The sequence below is a fragment of the Oncorhynchus keta genome, chromosome 10 (genome assembly GCF_023373465.1).
Source record: "Oncorhynchus keta strain PuntledgeMale-10-30-2019 chromosome 10, Oket_V2, whole genome shotgun sequence".
Lineage (NCBI taxonomy): Eukaryota > Metazoa > Chordata > Actinopteri > Salmoniformes > Salmonidae > Oncorhynchus > Oncorhynchus keta.
The window spans coordinates 5,679,946-5,701,841 of record NC_068430.1 but is presented as its reverse complement, the minus strand read 5'-3'; the positions used below and the strand labels follow the sequence as shown (position 1 = coordinate 5,701,841).

The following is a 21,896-nucleotide window of genomic DNA, read 5'->3' as shown; positions in this document are numbered from 1 at the left end:
CCCACAAACACACAGTGAAACCCAGGCCACCTAAGTATGATTCTCAATCAGAGACAACTAATGACACCTGCCTCTGATTGAGAACCATACTAGGCCGAAACATAGAATTTCCCAAAACCTAGACAAACAAACATAGACTGCCCACCCAACTCACGCCCTGACCATACTAACTAAACACAAAACACAGAAAATAAAGGTCAGAACGTGACAGTACCCCCCCCCAAAGGTGCGGACTCCCGGCCGCAAAACCTTGACCTATAGGGGAGGGTCTGGGTGGGCGTCTGTCCGCGGTGGCGGTTCTGGCGCGGGACGCGGACCCCACTTCACCCTTGTCTTTGTCCGCCTCATTTTCCGCCTCCGTGGCTTTCTCACCATGGCAACCCCTCTCAATGACCCCACTGGACAGAGGGGCAGCTCGGGACAGAGGGGCAGGGGCTCTGGACAGAGGACAGGGGCTCTGGACAGAGGACAGGGGCTCTGGACAGAGGACAGGGGCTCTGGCGCCTCTGGGCTGAGGGGGCTCTGGCGCCTCTGGGCTGAGGGGCTCTGGCGCCTCTGGGCTGAGGGGCTCTGGCGCCTCTGGGCTGAGGGGCTCTGGCGCCTCTGGGCTGAGGGGCTCTGGCGCCTCTGGGCTGAGGGGCTCTGGCGCCTCTGGGCTGAGGGGCTCCGGCAGCGGCGCCGGACAGGCGGGACGCTCCGGCAGCGGCGCCGGACAGGCGGGACGCTCCGGCAGCAGCGCCGGACAGGTGGGAGGCTCCGGCAGCGGCGCCGGACAGGCGGGAGGCTCCGGCAGCGGCGCCGGACAGGCGGGAGGCTCCGGCAGCGGCGCCGGACAGGCGGGAGGCTCCGGCAGCGGCGCCGGACAGGCGGGAGGCTCCGGACAGGCGGGAGGCTCCGGCAGCGGCGCCGGACAGGCGGGAGGCTCCGGCAGCGGCGCCGGACAGGCGGGAGGCTCCGGCAGCGGCGCCGGACAGGCGGGAGGCTCCGGCAGCGGCGCCGGACAGGCGGGATGCTCCGGCAGCGGCGCCGGACAGGCGGGAGGCTCCGGCAGCAGCGCCGGACAGGCGGGAGGCTCCGGCAGCGGCGCCGGACAGGCGGGAGCACCTGCAGAGAGGAGACAGAGAGACAGCCTGGTGCGTGGAGCTGCTACAGGAGGCAGCGGCGCCGGACAGGCGGGACGCTCCAGCAGCGGCGCCGGACAGGCGGGAGGCTCCGGCAGCGGCGCCGGACAGGCGGGAGGCTCCGGCAGTGGCGCCGGACAGGCGGGAGGCTCCGGCAGCGGCGCCGGACAGGCGGGAGGCTCCGGACAGGCGGGAGGCTCCGGCAGCGGCGCCGGACAGGCGGGAGGCTCCGGCAGCGGCGCCGGACAGGCGGGAGGCTCCGGCAGCGGCGCCGGACAGGCGGAACGCTCCGGCAGCGGCGCCGGACAGGCGGGAGCACCTGCAGGGAGGAGACTGAGAGACAGCCTGGTGCGTGGGGCTGCCACAGGAACTACCAGGCTGGGGAGACTTTCAGGAGGCTTGGTGTTAGGAGGAGCCTGAAAGACCGGGCTGTGGGGGAGCACTGGAGCTCTGGTGCGCAACCTTGGCACCACTTCCCCAGGCTGGACAACTACTCGAGCCCGGACCCTCAAAAGTGCAGGCACAGGTTGAACCGGGCTGTGGGTAAGCACGGGAGATCTAGTGCTTACTACACGCACCTCTCCCCTAGGCTCCACTCCCACAGTTGCCCGGTACGAGCGGAGCGCAGGCAGAGGACGCACTGCACCCTCCCAGCGCCCGGAGACACAGCACGCAGAGCCGGCGCAGGATAACCTGGACCCAGACTGCGTACCGGCGACCAGACCCGCTGAGCAGGCACCATACGCCCTGGCTCAATGCCCACACTCGCATGGCACTCTCGGGGGGCTGCCCTATAGCGCACCGGGCTATGGACACGCACTGGCGACACCGTGCGCTCAACCGCATAACACGGTGCCTGACCAGTAATGCGCTGCTCATAATAAGCACGAGGAGTGAGCTCAGGTCTGCTACCTGGCTTAGTACCACCCTCGTGTGCCCCCCAAAAAATTTGGGGCTGCCTCTCGTACCTGTCGCACTGCCGTGCTGGCTCCTCATATTGCCGCCGATCAGCTTTCGCTGCCTCCAGCTCTGCTTTGGGGCTGCGATTTTCCCAGCCCGTGCCCAGGGTCCCTCTTCGTTCCATATCTGCTCCCATGTCCAGGAGTCCTGTGATGGTGGCCTCTGTTGTTGATGCTGCTGCTGCTGTCGTCGCTGTCCTTTACCACGCCGCTTGGTCCGATTGTGGTGGGTGATTCTGTAATGAGTTTCCTCCTCTTCTTCCGAAGAAGAGAGGCGAAACGGATCAGAGGACCAATACGCGGCGTGGTAATTTTCCATGGTACTTTTTAATGCGATAAGGTACACATGAACAAACTAACAAAACAAGAAAACGTGAAAACTCAAATTACAGTCCTATCTGGTGCATACACGAAGACAGGAAACAATCACCCACAAACACACAGTGAAACCCAGGCCACCTAAGTATGATTCTCAATCAGAGACAACTAATGACACCTGCCTCTGATTGAGAACCATACTAGGCCGAAACATAGAATTTCCCAAAACCTAGACAAACAAACATAGACTGCCCACCCAACTCACGCCCTGACCATACTAACTAAACACAAAACACAGAAAATAAAGGTCAGAACGTGACAATAACAAACACACTATAACAAACACACTATAACAAACACCACTATAACAAACACACTATAACAAACACACTATAACAAACACACTTTAACAAACACACTATAACAAACACACTATAACAAACACACTATAACAAACACACTATAGCAAACACACTATAACAAACACACTTTAACAAACACACTATAACAAACACACTACAACAAACACCACTATAACAAACACACTATAACAAACACACTATAACAAACACACTATAACAAACACCACTATAACAAACACACACTATAACAAACACACTTATAACAAACACACTATAACAAACACACTATAACAAACACACTTTAACAAACACCACTATAACAAACACACTATAACAAACACACTATAACAAACACACTATAACAAACACACTATAACAAACACACTATAACAAACACACTATAACAAACACACTATAACAAACACACTATAACAAACACACTATAACAAACACACTATAACAAACACACTATAACAAACACACTATAACAAACACACTATAACAAACACACTATAACAAACACACTATAACAAACACACTTTAACAAACACACTATAACAAACACACTATAACAAACACACTATAACAAACACCACTATAACAAACACACTATAACAAACACACTATAACAAACACCACTATAACAAACACACTATAACAAACACCACTATAACAAACACACTATAACAAACACCACTATAACAAACACACTATAACAAACACCACTATAACAAACACACTATAACAAACACCACTATAACAAACACTATAACAAACACACTATAACAAACACCACTATAACAAACACACTATAACAAACACACTATAACAAACACACTATAACAAACACACTATAACAAACACACTATAACAAACACACTATAACAAACACACTATAACAAAACACTATAACAAAACACTATAACAAACACACTATAACAAACACACTATAACAAACACACTATAACAAACACACTATAACAAACACACTATAACAAACACACTATAACAAACACACTATAACAAACACACTTTATAACAAACACACTATAACAAACACACTATAACAAAAAATAACAAACACTATAACAAACACCACTATAACAAACACACTATAACAAACACACTATAACAAACACACTATAACAAACACACTATAACAAACACACTATAACAAACACACTATAACAAACACACTATAACAAAACACTATAACAAACACACTATAACAAACACACTATAACAAACACACTATAACAAACACACTATAACAAACACACTATAACAAACACACTATAACAAACACACTATAACAAACACACTTTAACAAACACACTATAACAAACACTATAACAAACACACTATAACAAACACCACTATAACAAACACACTATAACAAACACCACTATAACAAACACACTATAACAAACACACTATAACAAACACCACTATAACAAACACACTATAACAAACACACTATAACAAACACACTATAACAAACACACTATAACAAACACACTATAACAAACACCACTATAACAAACACACTATAACAAACACACTTTAACAAACACACTATAACAAACACACTATAACAAACACACTATAACAAACACCACTATAACAAACACACTATAACAAACACACTATAACAAACACACTATAACAAACACACTATAACAAACACACTATAACAAACACACTATAACAAACACACTATAACAAACACACTATAACAAACACACTTTAACAAACACACTATAACAAACACACTATAACAAACACACTATAACAAACACCACTATAACAAACACACTATAACAAACACACTATAACAAACACACTTTAACAAACACACTATAACAAACACACTATAACAAACACACTATAACAAACACCACTATAACAAACACACTATAACAAACACCACTATAACAAACACACTATAACAAACACACTATAACAAACACACTATAACAAACACACTATAACAAACACACTATAACAAACACACTATAACAAAACACTATAACAAACACACTATAACAAACACACTATAACAAACACACTATAACAAACACACTATAACAAACACACTATAACAAACACACTATAACAAACACACTATAACAAACACACTTTAACAAACACACTATAACAAACACACTATAACAAACACACTATAACAAACACACTATAACAAACACACTATAACAAACAAACACTATAACAAACACACTATAACAAACACACTATAACAAACACACTATAACAAACACACTATAACAAACACACTATACATAACACAACACACTATAACAAACACACTATAACAAACACACTATAACAACACACTATAACAAACACACTATAACAAACACCACTATAACAAACACACTATAACAAACACACTATAACAAACACACTATTTAACAAACACACTATAACAAACACACTATAACAAACACACTATAACAAACACACTATAACAAACACCACTATAATAACAAACACACTATAACAAACACACTATAACAAACACACTTTACACTATAACAAACACACTATAACAAACACACTATAACAAACACACTATAACAAACACACTATACACAAACACACTATAACAAACACACTTTAACAAACACACTATAACAAACACACTATAACAAACACCACTATAACAAACACACTATAACAAACACACTATAACAAACACACTATAACAAACACACTATAACAAACACACTATAACAAACACACTATAACTATAACAAACACACTATAACAAACACACTATAACAAACACACTATAACAAACACACTATAACAAACACACTATAACAAACACTATAACAAACACACTATAACAAACACACTATAACAAACACACACTATAACAAACACACTATAACAAACACACTATAACAAACACACTATAACAAACACACTATAACAAACACACTATAACAAACACACTATAACAAACACACTATAACTATAACACACTATAACAAACACACTATAACAAACACACTATAACAAACACACTATAACAAACACACTATAACAAACACACTATAACAAACACACTATAACAAACACACTATAACAAAACACACTATAACAAACACTATAACAAACAAACACCACTATAACAAACACACTATAACAAACACACTATAACAAACACACTATAACAAACACACTATAGCAAACACACTATAACAAACACACTTTAACAAACACACTATAACTATAACAAAAATAACAAACACACTATAACAAACAAACACTATAACAAAACACTAACAAACACACTATAACAAACACACTATAACAACTATAACAAACACACTATAACTAAACAAACACTATAACAAACACACTATAACAAACACACTATAACAAACACCACTATAACAAACACACTATAACAAACACACTATAACAAACTATAACACTATAACAAACACACTATAACAAACACACTATAACAAACACACTATTTAACAAACACACTATAACAAACACACTATACTATAACAAACACACTATAACAAAACACTATAACAAACACACTATAACAAACACACTATAACAAACACACTATATACACACTATAACAAACACACTATAACTATAACAAACACACTATAACAAACTATAACAAACACACTATAACAAACACACTATAACAAACACACTATAACAAACACACTATAACAAACACACTATAACAAACACACTATAACAAACACACACTATACACTATAACAAACACACTTTAACAAACACACTATAACAAACACACTATAACAAACACACTATAACAAACACACTATATAACAAACACCACTATATATAACAAACACACTATAACAAACACCACTATAACAAACACCACTATAACAACACACTATAACAAACACACTATAACAAACACACTATAACAAACCACTATAACAAACACACTATAACAAACACCACTATAACTAAACACACTATAACAAAACACTATAACACACTATAACAAACACCACTATAACAAAACAAACACACTATAACAAACACACTATAACTATAACAAACACACTATAACAAACACACTATAACAAACACACTATAACAAACACCACTATAACAAACACACTATAACAAACACACTATAACAAACACACTATAACAAACACACTATAACAAACACACTATAACAAACACACTATAACAAACACACTATAACAAACACACTATAACAAACACACTATAACAAACACACTATAACAAACACCACTATAACAAACACACTATAACAAACACACTATAACAAACACCACTATAACAAACACACTATAACAAACACCACTATAACAAACACACTATAACAAACACACTATAACAAACACACTATACACACATGTACACATGGATGTTGTGTTGTAGATATGTGGTAGCAGAGTGGTGGTCTGAGGGCACAACACTTCATGTGTTGTGAATGTATTGTAATATTTTAAAAATTATCATAAACTTCCTTAATTTAGTTGGACACCAGGAAGAGTATCTGCTGCATTGGCAGGAACGAAATGCAAATACAAAGCCAGTATGTAACAATGACACCACAGCATCGATCGATCAATGCATGAAGCACACAGCCAGGAATGGTGGTTGGTTGGTGTGACCTTGGGACTTTTAACTCACCGTTTCCATTAAGATCACCAGCTGTATATTAGAGACATCAACTGCAATCGATTGTTATTACCTATGTGGGAATATATATCACTCGGTAACTCTCTCTATTTCCCCCTCCCCTCTCTCCATTCCCCCCCTCCCCTCTCTCCATTCCCCCCCTCCCCTCTCTCCATTCCCCCCCTCCCCTCTCTCCATTCCCCCCCTCCCCTCTCTCCATTCCCCCTCCCTCTCTCCATTCCCCCTCCCCTCTCTCCATTCCCCCTCCCCTCTCTCCATTCCCCCCCTCTCCATTCCCCCTCCATTCCCCCTCCCCTCTCTCCATTCACCCCTCCCCTCTCTCCATTCCCCCTCCCCTCTCTCCATTCCCCCTCCCCTCTCTCCATTCCCCCTCCCTCTCTCCATTCCCCCCCCCTCTCTCCATTCACCCTCCCCTCTCTCCATTCACCCCTCCCCTCTCCCCATTCCCCCTCCCCTCTCTCCATTCCCCCTCCCCTCTCTCCATTCACCCCTCCCCTCTCTCCATTTCCCCCTCCCCTCTCTCCATTCCCCCTCCCCTCTCTCCATTCACCCCTCCCCTCTCTCCATTCCCCCTCCCCTCTCTCCATTCACCCTCCCCTCTCTCTATTTCCCCCTCCCCTCTCTCCATTCCCCCCCCCTCTCTCCATTCCCCCTCCCCTCTCTCCATTCCCCCTCCCCTCTCTCCATTCTCCCACTCCCCTCTCTCCATTCCCCCTCCCCTCTCTCCATTCCCCCTCCCCTCTCTCCATTCACCCCTCCCCTCTCTCCATTTCCCCCTCCCCCTCTCTCCATTCCCCCTCCCCTCTCTCCATTCACCCCTCCCCTCTCTCCATTCCCCCTCCCCTCTCTCCATTCCCCCTCCCCTCTCTCCATTCCCCCTCCCCTCTCTCCATTCCCCCTCCCCTCTCTCTATTCCCCCCCTCCCTCTCTCCATTCCCCCTCCCCTCTCTCTATTTCCCCCTCCCCTCTCTCCATTCCCCCTCCCCTCTCTCTATTCCCCCTCCCCTCTCTCCATTCCCCCTCCCCTCTCTCCATTCCCCCCTCCCCTCTCCCCATTCCCCCCTCCCCTCTCTCTATCCCCCTCCCCTCTCTCTCTATTCCCCCTCCCCTCTCTCCATCCCCCCTCCCCTCTCTCCATTCCCCCTCCCCTCTCTCTATTCCCCCCCTCCCCTCTCTCTATTTCTCCCTGCTCATTAGATGATGGCCAGGTGCTGAAAGTGGTGTCTATTCCTAAAGAGAACAGGGAACCTGAGGAGATCATTCTGGAGCAGCTGACTGTGTTTCAGGTGAGAAGGAGCCTGCTTCAGCTTCACCATTTCGTCTTCTCTTAAGGTGTCCTGCTACCGAGTCAAGAGTTTTAGCTTTAGGAGCAATGGGAACTTCATCTGAATGGGGCCCGGTGTAGGAACGTTTATACCCAACGGCCTATATACTTCACTGATCTGAACATCGGACCAGGTCTCTCTTGGAAATGCCTGTCTGCCATACCATCTGTTAACCTGCCTGTCTGCCATACCATCTGTTAACCTGCCTGTCTGCCATACCATCTGTTAACCTGCCTGTCTGCCATACCATCTGTTAACCTGCCTGTCTGCCATACCATCTGTATACCTGCCTGTCTGCCATACCATCTGTATACCCACCTGTCTGCCATACCATCTGTATACCCTCCTGTCTGCCATACCATCTGTATACCTGCCTGTCTGCCATACCATCTGTTGACCCGCCTGTCTGCCTAACCATCTGTTAACCTGCCTGTCTGCCATACCATCTGTTAACCTGCCTGTCTGCCATACCATCTGTATACCCGCCTGTCTGCCATACCATCTGTTAACCTGCCTGTCTGCCATACCATCTGTATACCCGTCTGTCTGCCATACCATCTGTATACCTGCCTGTCTGCCATACCATCTGTTAACCTGCCTGTCTGCCATACCATCTGTTAACCTGCCTGTCTGCCATACCATCTGTATACCTGTCTGTCTGCCATACCATCTGTTAACCTGCCTGTCTGCCATACCATCTGTTGACCCGCCTGTCTGCCATACCATCTGTTGACCCGCCTGTCTGCCATACCATCTGTATACCCGTCTGTCTGCCATACCATCTGTATACCCGTCTGTCTGCCATACCATCTGTTAACCTGCCTGTCTGCCATACCATCTGTTAACCTGCCTGTCTGCCTTACCATCTGTTGACCTGTCTGTCTGCCATACCATCTGTTGACCTGCCTGTCTGCCATACCATCTGTTGACCTGCCTGTCTGCCGTACCATCTGTTGACCTGTCTGTCTGCCATACCATCTGTATACCCACCTGTCTGCCATACCATCTGTATACCTGCCTGTCTGCCATACCATCTGTTAACCTGTATGTCTGCCATACCATCTGTTGACCTGCCTGTCTGCCTTACCATCTGCCTGTCTGCCATACCATCTGTTGACCCACCTGTCTGCCATACCATCTGTATACCTGCCTGTCTGCCATACCATCTGTTGACCTGCCTGTCTGCCTTACCATCTGTTGACCTGTCTGTCTGCCATACCATCTGTTGACCTGTCTGTCTGCCATACCATCTGTATACCTGCCTGTCTGCCATACCATCTGTTGACCTGCCTGTCTGCCTTACCATCTGTTGACCTGTCTGTCTGCCATACCATCTGTTGACCTGCCTGTCTGCCTTACCATCTGTTGACCTGTCTGTCTGCCATACCATCTGTTGACCTGTCTGTCTGCCTAACCATCTGTATACCCACCTGTCTGCCTTACCATCTGTATACCCGTCTGTCTGCCATACCATCTGTATACCTGCCTGTCTGCCATACCATCTGTTGACCTGTCTATCTGCCATACCATCTGTATACCCACCTGTCTGCACACCATCTGTATACCTGTCTATCTGCCATACCATCTGTTGACCCGCCTGTCTGCCATACCATCTGTTGACCTGCCTGTCTGCCATACCATCTGTTGACCCACCTGTCTGCCATACCATCTGTTGACCCGCCTGTCTGCCATACCATCTGTATACCCATCTGTCTGCCATACCATCTGTATACCCGCCTGTCTGCCATACCATCTGTATACCCGTCTGTCTGCCATACCATCTGTATACCCGTCTGTCTGCCATACCATCTGTATACCCGCCTGTCTGCCATACCATCTGTTGACCTGCCTGTCTGCCATACCATCTGTATACCCGTCTGTCTGCCATACCATCTGTATACCCGTTTGTCTGCCATACCATCTGTATACCCATCTGTCTGCCATACCATCTGTTGACCCGCCTGTCTGCCTTACCATCTGTATACCTGCCTGTCTGCCATACCATCTGTTGACCTACCTGTCTGCCTTACCATCTGTATACCCGTCTGTCTGCCATACCATCTGTATACCCTCCTGTCTGCCATACCATCTGTTGACCTGCCTGTCTGCCATACCATCTGTTGACCCTCCTGTCTGCCATACCATCTGTTGACCTGCCTGTCTGCCATACCATCTGTTGACCCTCCTGTCTGCCATACCATCTGTTGACCTGTCTGTCTGCCATACCACCTGTCTGCCATACCATCTGTATACCCACCTGTCTGCCGTATCATCTGTTGACCTGTCTGTCTGCCATACCATCTGTTGATCCTCCTGTCTGCCATGTAATGTGAGCTAGGTGTTTCTGACATCAGCACTGGCTGTTGTTTCCATTGGGGCAAATGACATACTTTACCTAACCAACTAATTAACTACAATGTAATTAACCAACTAACACCCCTAAGAGGAAAAACAGATACAGATGCTTCCCACATACACAGACAGACAGACGGAAGAGAGAGGGAAGAGGAAAAGAGAGAGGAGAGGGGAGGAGAAGAGAGAGGAGAGGGGAGGAGAAGAGGGAGGAGAAGAGAGAGGGAAAAGGAGGAGAAGAGAGAGGAGAGGGGAAGAGAAGAGAGAGGAGAGGGGAAGTGAAGAGAAGAGGGAGGAGAAGAGGGAGGAGAAGAGAGGGAAAAGGAGGAGAAGAGAGAGGAGAGGGGGAGAAGAGAGAGGAGAGGGGAAGAGAAGAGAAGAGAAGAGGGAGGAGAAGAGGGAGGAGAAGAGAGAGGAGAGGGGGAGAAGAGAGAGGAGAGGGGAAGAGAAGAGAAGAGGGAGGAGAAGAGAGAGGGAAAAGGAGGAGAAGAGGGAGGAGAAGAGGGAGGAGAAGAGGGAGAAGAAGAGAGAGGAGAGGGGAGGAGAAGAGAGAGGGAGGAGAAGAGAGAGGAGAGGGGAGGAGAAGAGAGAGGAAAGGGGAGGAGAAGAGGGAGGAGAAGAGGGAGGAGAAGAGGGAGAAGAAGAGAGAGGAGAGGGGAGGAGAAGAGAGAGGAGAAGAGAGAGGAGAGGGGGAGAAGAGAGAGGGAGGAGACGAGGGAGGAGAGGAGAGGGGAGGAGAAGAGAGAGGAGAGGGGAGGAGAAGAGAGAGGAGAAGAGAGAGGAGAAGGGGAGAAGAGAGAGGAGAGGGGAGGAGAAGAGAGAGGGAGGAGAAGAGGGAGGAGAAGAGAGAGGAGAGGGGAGGAGAAGAGCGAGGAGAAGAGAGAGGAGAGGGGGAGAAGAGAGAGGAGAGGGGAGGAGAAGAGAAGAGGGAGGAGAAGAGGGAGGAGAAGAGAGAGGAGAGGGGAAGAGAAGAGAAGAGGGAGGAGAAGAGAGAGGGAAAAGGAGGAGAAGAGGGAGGAGAAGAGGGAGGAGAAGAGGGAGAAGAAGAGAGAGGAGAGGGGAGGAGAAGAGAGAGGGAGGAGAAGAGAGAGGAGAGGGGAGGAGAAGAGAGAGGAAAGGGGAGGAGAAGAGGGAGGAGAAGAGGGAGGAGAAGAGGGAGAAGAAGAGAGAGGAGAGGGGAGGAGAAGAGAGAGGAGAAGAGAGAGGAGAGGGGGAGAAGAGAGAGGGAGGAGACGAGGGAGGAGAGGAGAGGGGAGGAGAAGAGAGAGGAGAGGGGAGGAGAAGAGAGAGGAGAAGAGAGAGGAGAGGGGGAGAAGAGAGAGGAGAGGGGAGGAGAAGAGAGAGGGAGGAGAAGAGGGAGGAGAAGAGAGGGGAGGAGAAGAGAGAGGAGAGGGGAGGAGAAGAGAGAGGGAGGAGAAGAGGGAGGAGAAGAGAGAGGAGAGGGGAGGAGAAGAGAGATGAGAGGGGAGGAGAAGAGAGAGGATATGGTGTATCTGTCGACACACCTCCACCACACCTTCATTTCTCCACCCGAAGGAGTAGCTGGTGAATAGCATGCTATTCTCATGCTTAAATTCAATGTCTGGGGGATGGGGTTCCCCTGGCAGGCCTTGGGTACAGGGTTACCATATAGCTCACAGACGCAAGCGTAGTGTGTGTGTGTGTGTGTGTGTGTGTGTGTGTGTGTGTGTGTGTGTGTGTGTGTGTGTGTGTGCGTGCGTGCGTGCGTGCGTGCGTGCGTGCGTGCGTGCGTGTGTGTGTGTGTGTGTGTGTGTCTGGATGGCCTGGTAGAAAGTTAGCTAGGTAGGACAGTTAGTGTGGAATGTCACGAGACAAATGATAGCAAGGTAATCATCCGCGTCACTTGGACTGTCTGGGGCCATTGACTCACAATGTTACCAAGTTTAAATGAATCACTGAGACAGATAGTGGTGGTAATGGTGGAGTGGTGTTAATTGTGAGAATGGTGATAATGGTGATACTGGCGGTAATGGTGATGCTGGCGATAATGGTGGCAATGGCGATAGTGGCGATAATGGTGATAGTGGTAATAATGGTGGTAGTGCTGATAATGGTGGTAGTGCTGCTAATGGTGATAGTGGTGCTGGTAATGCTGATAGTGGTGATAATGGTGATAGTGGTAATAATGGTGGTAGTGCTGATAATGGTGGTAGTGGTGCTGGTAATTCTGATGGTGGTGATAAAGGTGGTAGTGGTGGCAATTGTGATTATGGCGGTAAAGGTGGTGGTAATGGTGATAGTGATGATAATGGTGGTAGAGGTGATAATTGTGGAAATTGTGGTAGAAGTGACACTGGTGGCGATGGTGATAATATAATAAAATAATAATATATGCCATTTAGCAGACGCTTTTAATAATGGTGGTAGTGGTGGTAATGTTGGTAGTGGTGATAATGGTGGTAGTGGTGGTCATGGTGATAATGGTGGTAGTGGTGTAACTTATGTGGGCCCTCTAGAGGAGCTTTATTCTTCATTATCTCATACACACAAACACACACGCACACACACACGCGCACATGCACACGCACACATGCACACGCATGCACATGCACACCGCTCCCCTGCATCCTTTGTTATACTAATAACCCATCTGATCCTGTGTTCTGATCCTACAGAATCACGCCCCTATCCTTAGCATGGAGCTGTCTACCAAACGGGTAAGTCTGCAGTGCTGTGTGTGTGTGTGTGTGTGTGTGTGTGTGTGTGTGTGTGTGTGTGTGTGTGTGTGTGTGTGTGTGTGTGTGTGTGTGTGTGTGTGTGTGTGTGTGTGTGTGTGTGTGTGTGTGTGTGTGTGTGTGTGTGTGCGTGGTCATCCTCAGTTAACAGTTTAACGTGGCAGTAAAATACCGTTCCAGTAATGATTCAAATAGATCAGGGTTCCCCAACTGGGTAGTTTGCAAGTTTCCAAGTGGTTTTTATTTTGTAAATCTGTTTCCAAGTATTCCCACACATAATAGAAAGATGAGATCGTTCACAAATGTAAGCCAGGTTTGAAATTATTATGTTTTAGTCATATATTATATATTTTTGTGCTTCTTGCGGTCAATTTGCAGTCTGCGAATTATTTTAAATTATGTTCTGTTAAATTATGTTCCGCTCCCCCACTCCGACCTTCCGCAAAAATAGTTCCACTGCTGAATCTAGTTGATGATCCCGGCTATAGAGCATCAGCACTGTTTACACATAGTTTCTCCAGCAGTAGCCTACTCACAGAGAAGTTTGGGATTGCAGGTGTAGCCAGCCACGTTGGGTATAGGTCTTGAAAATCCCACAATCCAGATTCTATGTGTAAATATTTTCCTGCACACCAGCACTTTAGAGTAATCTCAAGCACCTAAAATGAACGAGAGACTAACTTTACAAAGTGCAACGTGTCCGCTGAGAATAGGGGAAGTAAGTTCAGGGAGTGTATTTCATTAATAAAAATATATAATATAATAATATATGCCATTTAGCAGACGCTTTTATCCAAAGCGACTTACAGTCATGTGTGCATACATTCTACGTATGGGTGGTCCCGGGAATCGAACCCACTACCCTGGCGTTACAAGCGCCATGCTCTACCAACTGAGCTACAGAAGGACCCCCACCAAAAAAACATGGAACACGGGTAGCGGACACTGAGAACAGAGTCAATGACGCCTAGGGAAAGAACCAAAGGGAGTGACACATATAGGGAAGGAAATCAGGCAGATGATAGAGTCCAGGTGAGTCTGATACGCGTAATGATGGTGACAGGTGTGCGTAATAATGAGCAGCCTGACGACCTCCAACGCCGGAAAGGGAGTATACAGTGACACATTGACAGTTGTAGAAGCTACTATGACAATTCAATTCCTTGGTCATCAATTACATTCAATATAATTAAATTACATGAATTAAAAGTTACTTTAAATTTATATGATATCATCTTCCCTGCTTTGTATGTGTGTCTACAGCAACAGCTGTATGTGAGCAGTGATGAGGGAGTGGCCCAGTTAGCCCTGCAGAGGTGTGAGCTGTACGGTAAAGACTGTGCTGACTGCTGTCTGGCCAGAGACCCTTACTGTGTCTGGGACGGGAACACATGCAACCGATACTTTCCCAGCAACAAGAGGTAACTACTCTACTTAGGATAAGCGCCCAGAACAGCAATTCTGATCTCCACATCAAATCATTTTGGGGGTATGAATAGTAGTAACCAATAACATCAAGCATTAACTGTTTTATACAATATATTTATTGCCATTTAAAAAAACAAACATTTTACATTCATACAAAATGGTGCCAGAGGAAAATGGCTGCAGTTTTACGGGCGCCAACCAGTTGTGCTTCATGTGTTTTCTTCCATGTTATTTGTCATTTATTTTGTACGTAATGTTTCTGCAACCTCGGATTAGACAAAGAGCTTCTGGATATCAGGACAGACATCACTCACCTCGGATTAGACAAAGAGCTTCTGGATATCAGGACAGCGATCACTCACCTCGGATTAGACAAAGAGCTTCTGGAAATCAGGACAGACATCACTCACCTCAGATTAGACTCAGAGCTTCTGGATATCAGGACAGCGATCACTCACCTCAGATTAGACTCAGAGTTTCTGGAAATCAGGACAGCGATCACTCACCTCGGATTAGACAAAGAACTTCTGGATATCAGGACAGCGATCACTCACCTCGGATTAGACAAAGAGCTTCTGGATATCAGGACAGCGATCACTCACCTCAGATTAGACAAAGAGTTTATGGATATCAGGACAGCGATCACTCACCTCGGATTAGACAAAGAGCTTCTGGAAATCAGGACAGCGATCACTCACCTCGGATTAGACAAAGAGCTTCTGGATATCAGGACAGCGATCACTCACCTCGGATTAGACAAAGAGCTTCTGGATATCAGGACAGAGATCACTCACCTCAGATTAGACAAAGAGCTTCTGGAAATCAGGACAGCGATCACTCACCTCGGATTAGACAAAGAGCTTCTGGAAATCAGGACAGACATCACTCACCTCAGATTAGACAAAGAGCTTCTGGAAATCAGGACAGCGATCACTCACCTCGGATTAGACAAAGAGCTTCTGGAAATCAGGACAGCGATCACTCACCTCGGATTAGACAAAGATTTTTTTCTTCAACAAACAAGATGCACAAGACATTCTCCAAACACCCGGCAGGGCCGACATCCCAGTTATGTGCAAGAGGAAGCGACGCAGGTACAGAGGACAAAGAGCCGGATGCCTGGTCAGGACCCGGAAAAGGCGAGTGGGAAACCTGCCGTTACCGTCAATGCTATTCGCCAACGTGCGAATCAATCATTGGACAATCAACTCGACGAGGTACGGTCACGAATATCCTACCAACGGGACATCAAAAACTGTAATATCCTATGTTTCACAGAATCGTGACTGAACGACGACATGGATATTCAGCTAGCGGGATACACGCTGCACCGGCAAAATAGAACAGCACACTCCGGTAAAACTCCGGTATTTGTAAACAACAGCTGGTCCTGCTTAAGAAGTCTCTAGAATTTGCTTGCCTGAAGTAGAGTATATTGTGATAAATTGCAGGCCACACTACTTGCCGAGAGAGTTTTCAGCTATACTTTTCGTGGCTGTTTATGTACCACCACAGACAGATGCTGACACTAAGACCACACTCAGTCAGTTGTATAAGGAAATAAGCAAACAGGAAACCACTCACCCAGAGGCGGCGCTCCTAGTGGCCGGAGACTTTAATGCAGGGAAACTTAAATCAGTTCTACCAAATCTCTATCAACATGTTAAATGTGCAACCAGAGGGAAAAAACATTCTAGATCACCTGTACTCCACACACAGAGAAGCGTATAAAGCTCTCCCTCGCCCTCCGTTTGGTAAGGAATCCTCCTGATTCCTGCTTACAAGCAAAAATTAAAGCAGGAAACACCAGTGATTCGGTCTATAAAAAAGTGGTCAGATGAAGCAGATGCTAAACTAGAGGACTGTTTTGCTATCACAGACTGGAACGTGTTCTGGGATTCTTCCGATGACATTGAGGAGTACACCACATCAGTCACTGGCTTTATCAATAAGTGCATCGAGGACGTTGTCCCCACAGTGACTGTACGTACATACCCCAACCAGAAGCCATGGATTACAGGCAACATTCGCACTGAGCTAAAGGGTAGAGCTGCCACTTTCAATGTGCAGGACTCTAACCCGGAAGTTTACAAGAAATCCTGCTATGCCCTGCGACGAACCATCAAACAGGCAAAGCGTCAATACAGGGCTAAGATTGAATCATACTACACAGGCTCTGACGCTTGTCTCATGTGGCAGGGCTTGCAAACTATTACAGACTACAAAGGGAAGCACAGCCGCGAGCTGCCCAGTGACACGAGCCTACCAGACGAACTAAATCACTTCTATGCTCGCTTTGAGGCAAGCAACACTGGGGCATGCATGAGAGCATCAGCTGTTCCGGACGACTGTGTGATCACGCTCTCCGTAGCTGACGTAAGTAAGACCTTTAAACAGGTCAACATTCACAAGGCTGCGGGGCCAGATGGATTACCAGGACGTGTGCTCCGGGGATGTGCTGACCAACTGGCAGACGTCTTCACTGACATTTTCAACATGTCCCTGATTAAGTCTGTAATACCAACATGTTTCAAGCAGACCACCATAGTCCCTGTGCCTAATAACACAAAGGCAAGTTGCCTAAATGACTACAGACTCGAAGCACTCACATCTGTAGCCATGAAGTGCTTTGAAAGGATGGTAATGGCTCACATCAACACAATTATCCCAGAAACCCTAGACCCACTCCAATTTTCACACCGCCAAACAGATCCACAGATGATACAATCTCTATTGCACTCCACACTGCCCTTTCCTACCTGGACAAAAGGAACACTTACTGTATGTGAGAAAGCTATTAATTGACTACAGCTCAGCATTCAACACCATAGTACCCTCAAAGCTCATCACTAAGCTAAGGACCAAGGGACTGAACACCTCCCTCTGCAACTGGATCCTGGACTTCCTGACGGGTCGCCCCCAGGTAGTGAGGGTAGGTAGCAACCCAATCTGCCACTCTGTTCCTCAATGCGGGAGCTCCCCAGGGGTGTGTGCTCAGTCCCCTCCTGTACTCCCTGTTCACCCACCACTGCGTGGCCAGGCACGACTCCAACACCATCATTAAATTTGCAGATGACACAACCGTGGTAGGCCTGATCACCGACAACGACGAGACATCCAATAGGGAGGAAGTCAGACACCTGGCTGGGTGGTGCCAGAATAACAACCTATCCCTCAACGTCACCAAAGTGTAAGGAGATTATTGTGGACTACAGGAAAAGGGGGACCGAGCACGCCCCCATTCTCACCAACGGTGCTGTAGTGGAGCAGGTTGAGAGCTTCATGTTCCTCGGTGTCCATATCAACAACAAACTAGAATGGTCCAAACACACCAAGACAGTCATGAAGAGGGCACGACAAAGCCTATTCCCCCTCAGGAAACTAAAAAGATTTGGCATGGGTACAGAGATCCTCAAAAGGTTCTACAGCTGCAACATCACTGCCTGGTACGGCAACTGCTCGGCCTCCGACCGCAAGGCACTACAGTGGGTAGTGCGTATGGCCCAGTACATCACTGGGGCTAAGATGCCTGCCATCCAGGACCTCTACACCAGGCGGTGTCAGAGGAAGGCCCTAAAAATGTTCAAAGACCCCAGCCACCCCAGTCATAGACTGTTCTCTCTACTACCGCATGGCAAGCGGTACCAGAGTGCCAAGTCTAGGACAAAAAGGCTTCTCAACAGTTTTTACCCCCAAGCCATAAGACTCCTGAACAGGTAATCAAATGGCTACCTGGACTATTTGCATTGCTGCTGCTACTCTCTGTTTATCATCTATGCATAGTCACTTTAACTATACATTCATGTACATACTACCTCAATTGGCCCGACCAACCAGTGCCCCCCGCACATTGGCTAACCGGGCTATCTGCATTGCGTCCCACCCACCACCCGCCAACCCCTGTTTTACACTACTGCTACTCTCTGTCCATCATATATGCATAGTCACTTTAACCATATCTACATGTACATACTACCTCAATCAGCCTGACTAACCGGTGTCTGTGTGTAGCCTCGCTACTTTTATAGCCTCGCTACTGTATATAGCCTGTCTTTTTAGTGTTTAATTTCTTTGCCTACCTATTGTTCACCCAATACTTTTTTTGCACTATAGGTTAGAGTCTGTAAGTAAGCATTTCACTGTTATATTCAGCGCACGTGACAAATAAACTTTGATTTGATTTGATCAGCAAAAGACGACAATCGTATAATGCTTCAAAACGACTTTTACATGACCGCCTTGCTATCTCTGTAGACAATGACAGACACATGTGTGTTGTGAAGGATGAACAATAATGTACTGTTCTATGTTGTTGTATTTCTGTGTAGATGTGATTGTGTTGCTCTTTGTTTGTGAACCCCGAAAGAGGAACTGTTGCTATAGTAACAGCTAACGGGTATCCAACAACCAAATAAACAAACAAACATTCTGCCACAGTTCAAAGCTATCAGAGTTATGTCATGGTTATGACATGGTTATGACATGGTTATGACATCCAGGTTATGACATGGTTATGTCATAGTTATGACATGGTTATGACATCCAGGTTATGTCATGGTTATGACATCCAGGTTATGACATGGTTATGACATCCAGGTTATGACATGGTTATGACATCCAGGTTATGACATGGTTATGACATGGTTATGACATCCAGGTTATGACATGGTTATGACATCCAGGTTATGACATGGTTATGACATCCAGGTTATGACATGGTTATGACATGGTTATGACATGGTTATGACATGGTTATGACATCCAGGTTATGACATGGTTATGACATGGTTATGACATGGTTATGACATCCAGGTTATGACATCCAGGTTATGACATCCAGGTTATGACATCCAGGTTATGACATGGTTATGACATCCAGGTTATGACATGGTTATGACATCCAGGTTATGACATGGTTATGACATGGTTATGACATCCAGGTTATGACATGGTTATGACATCCAGGTTATGACATGGTTATGACATGGTTATGACATCCAGGTTATGACATGGTTATGACATCCAGGTTATGACATGGTTATGACATGCAGGTTATGACATCCAGGTTATGACATCCAGGTTATGACATCCAGGTTATGACATCCAGGTTATGACATCTAGGTTATGACATCCAGGTTATGACATCCAGGTTATGACATGGTTATGACATCTAGGTTATGACATCTAGGTTATGACATCCAGGTTATGACATCTAGGTTATGACATCCAGGTTATGACATCTAGGTTATGACATCTAGGTTATGACATAGTTATGACATGGTTATGACATTCAGGTTATGACATCTAGGTTATGACATCCAAGTTATGACATCTAGGTTATGACATCCAGGTTATGACATCTAGGTTATGACATCTAGGTTATGACATAGTTATGACATGGTTATGACATCTAGGTTATGACATCCAGGTTATGACATGGTTATGTCATGGTTATGACATTCAGGTTATGACATCCAGGTTATGACATCCAGGTTATGACATCCAGGTTATGACATCCAGGTTATGACATCCAGGTTATGACATGGTTATGTCATGGTTATGACATTCAGGTTATGACATCTAGGTTATGACATCCAGGTTATGACATGGTTATGTCATGGTTATGACATTCAGGTTATGACATCTAGGTTATGACATCCAGGTTATGACATCCAGGTTATGACATGGTTATGACATCTAGGTTATGACATCCAGGTTATGACATGGTTATGTCATGGTTATGACATCCAGGTTATGACATCTAGGTTATGACATCCAGGTTATGACATGGTTATGTCATGGTTATGACATCCAGGTTATGACATGGTTATGACATGGTTATGACATCCAGGTTATGACATGGTTATGACATCCAGGTTATGACATCATGGTTATGACATGGTTATGACATGGTTATAACATCCAGGTTATGACATCCAGGTTATGACATCCAGGTTATGACATGGTTATGACATCCAGGTTATGACATCCAGGTTATGACATGGTTATAACATCCAGGTTATGATATGCAGGTTATGAAATCCAGGTTATGACATGGTTATGACATCCAGGTTATGACATGGTTATGACATGGTTATGACATGGTTATGACATCCAGGTTATGACATGGTTATGACATCCAGGTTATGTCATGGTTATGACATGGTTATGACATCCAGGTTATTACATCCAGGTTATGACATCCAGGTTATGACATGGTTATGACATCCAGGTTATGACATGGTTATGACATGGTTATGACATCCAGGTTATGACATCCAGGTTATGACATCCAGGTTATGACATGGTTATAACATCCAGGTTATGACATGGTTATGACATCCAGGTTATGACATGGTTATGACATGGTTATAACATCCAGGTTATGACATGGTTATGACATCCAGGTTATGACATGGTTATGACATGGTTATAACATCCATGTTATGACATGGTTATGACATCCAGGTTATGACATGGTTATGACATCCAGGTTATGACATCCAGGTTATGACATGGTTATGACATGGTTATAACATCCAGGTTATGCCATCCAGGTTATGACATGGTTATGACATCCAGGTTATGACATGGTTATGACATCCAGGTTATGACATGGTTATGACAT

The 21,896-nt window shown here is 45.8% G+C and overlaps 1 protein-coding gene across 1 annotated transcript in view; it reads left to right on the top strand.

Annotated features, from left to right (window-relative positions):
- The window catches only part of LOC118379945 (semaphorin-3D-like), a 175,322-nt gene that overhangs the window by 149,424 nt on the left and 4,002 nt on the right, over positions 1–21,896 (top strand). Inside the window, exons 13-15 of the mRNA XM_052526219.1 lie at positions 8,665–8,753; positions 13,781–13,822; positions 15,104–15,261. Coding sequence (XP_052382179.1) covers positions 8,665–8,753; positions 13,781–13,822; positions 15,104–15,261 — 289 coding nt within the window. The remainder of the gene's footprint in view (positions 1–8,664; positions 8,754–13,780; positions 13,823–15,103; positions 15,262–21,896) is intronic.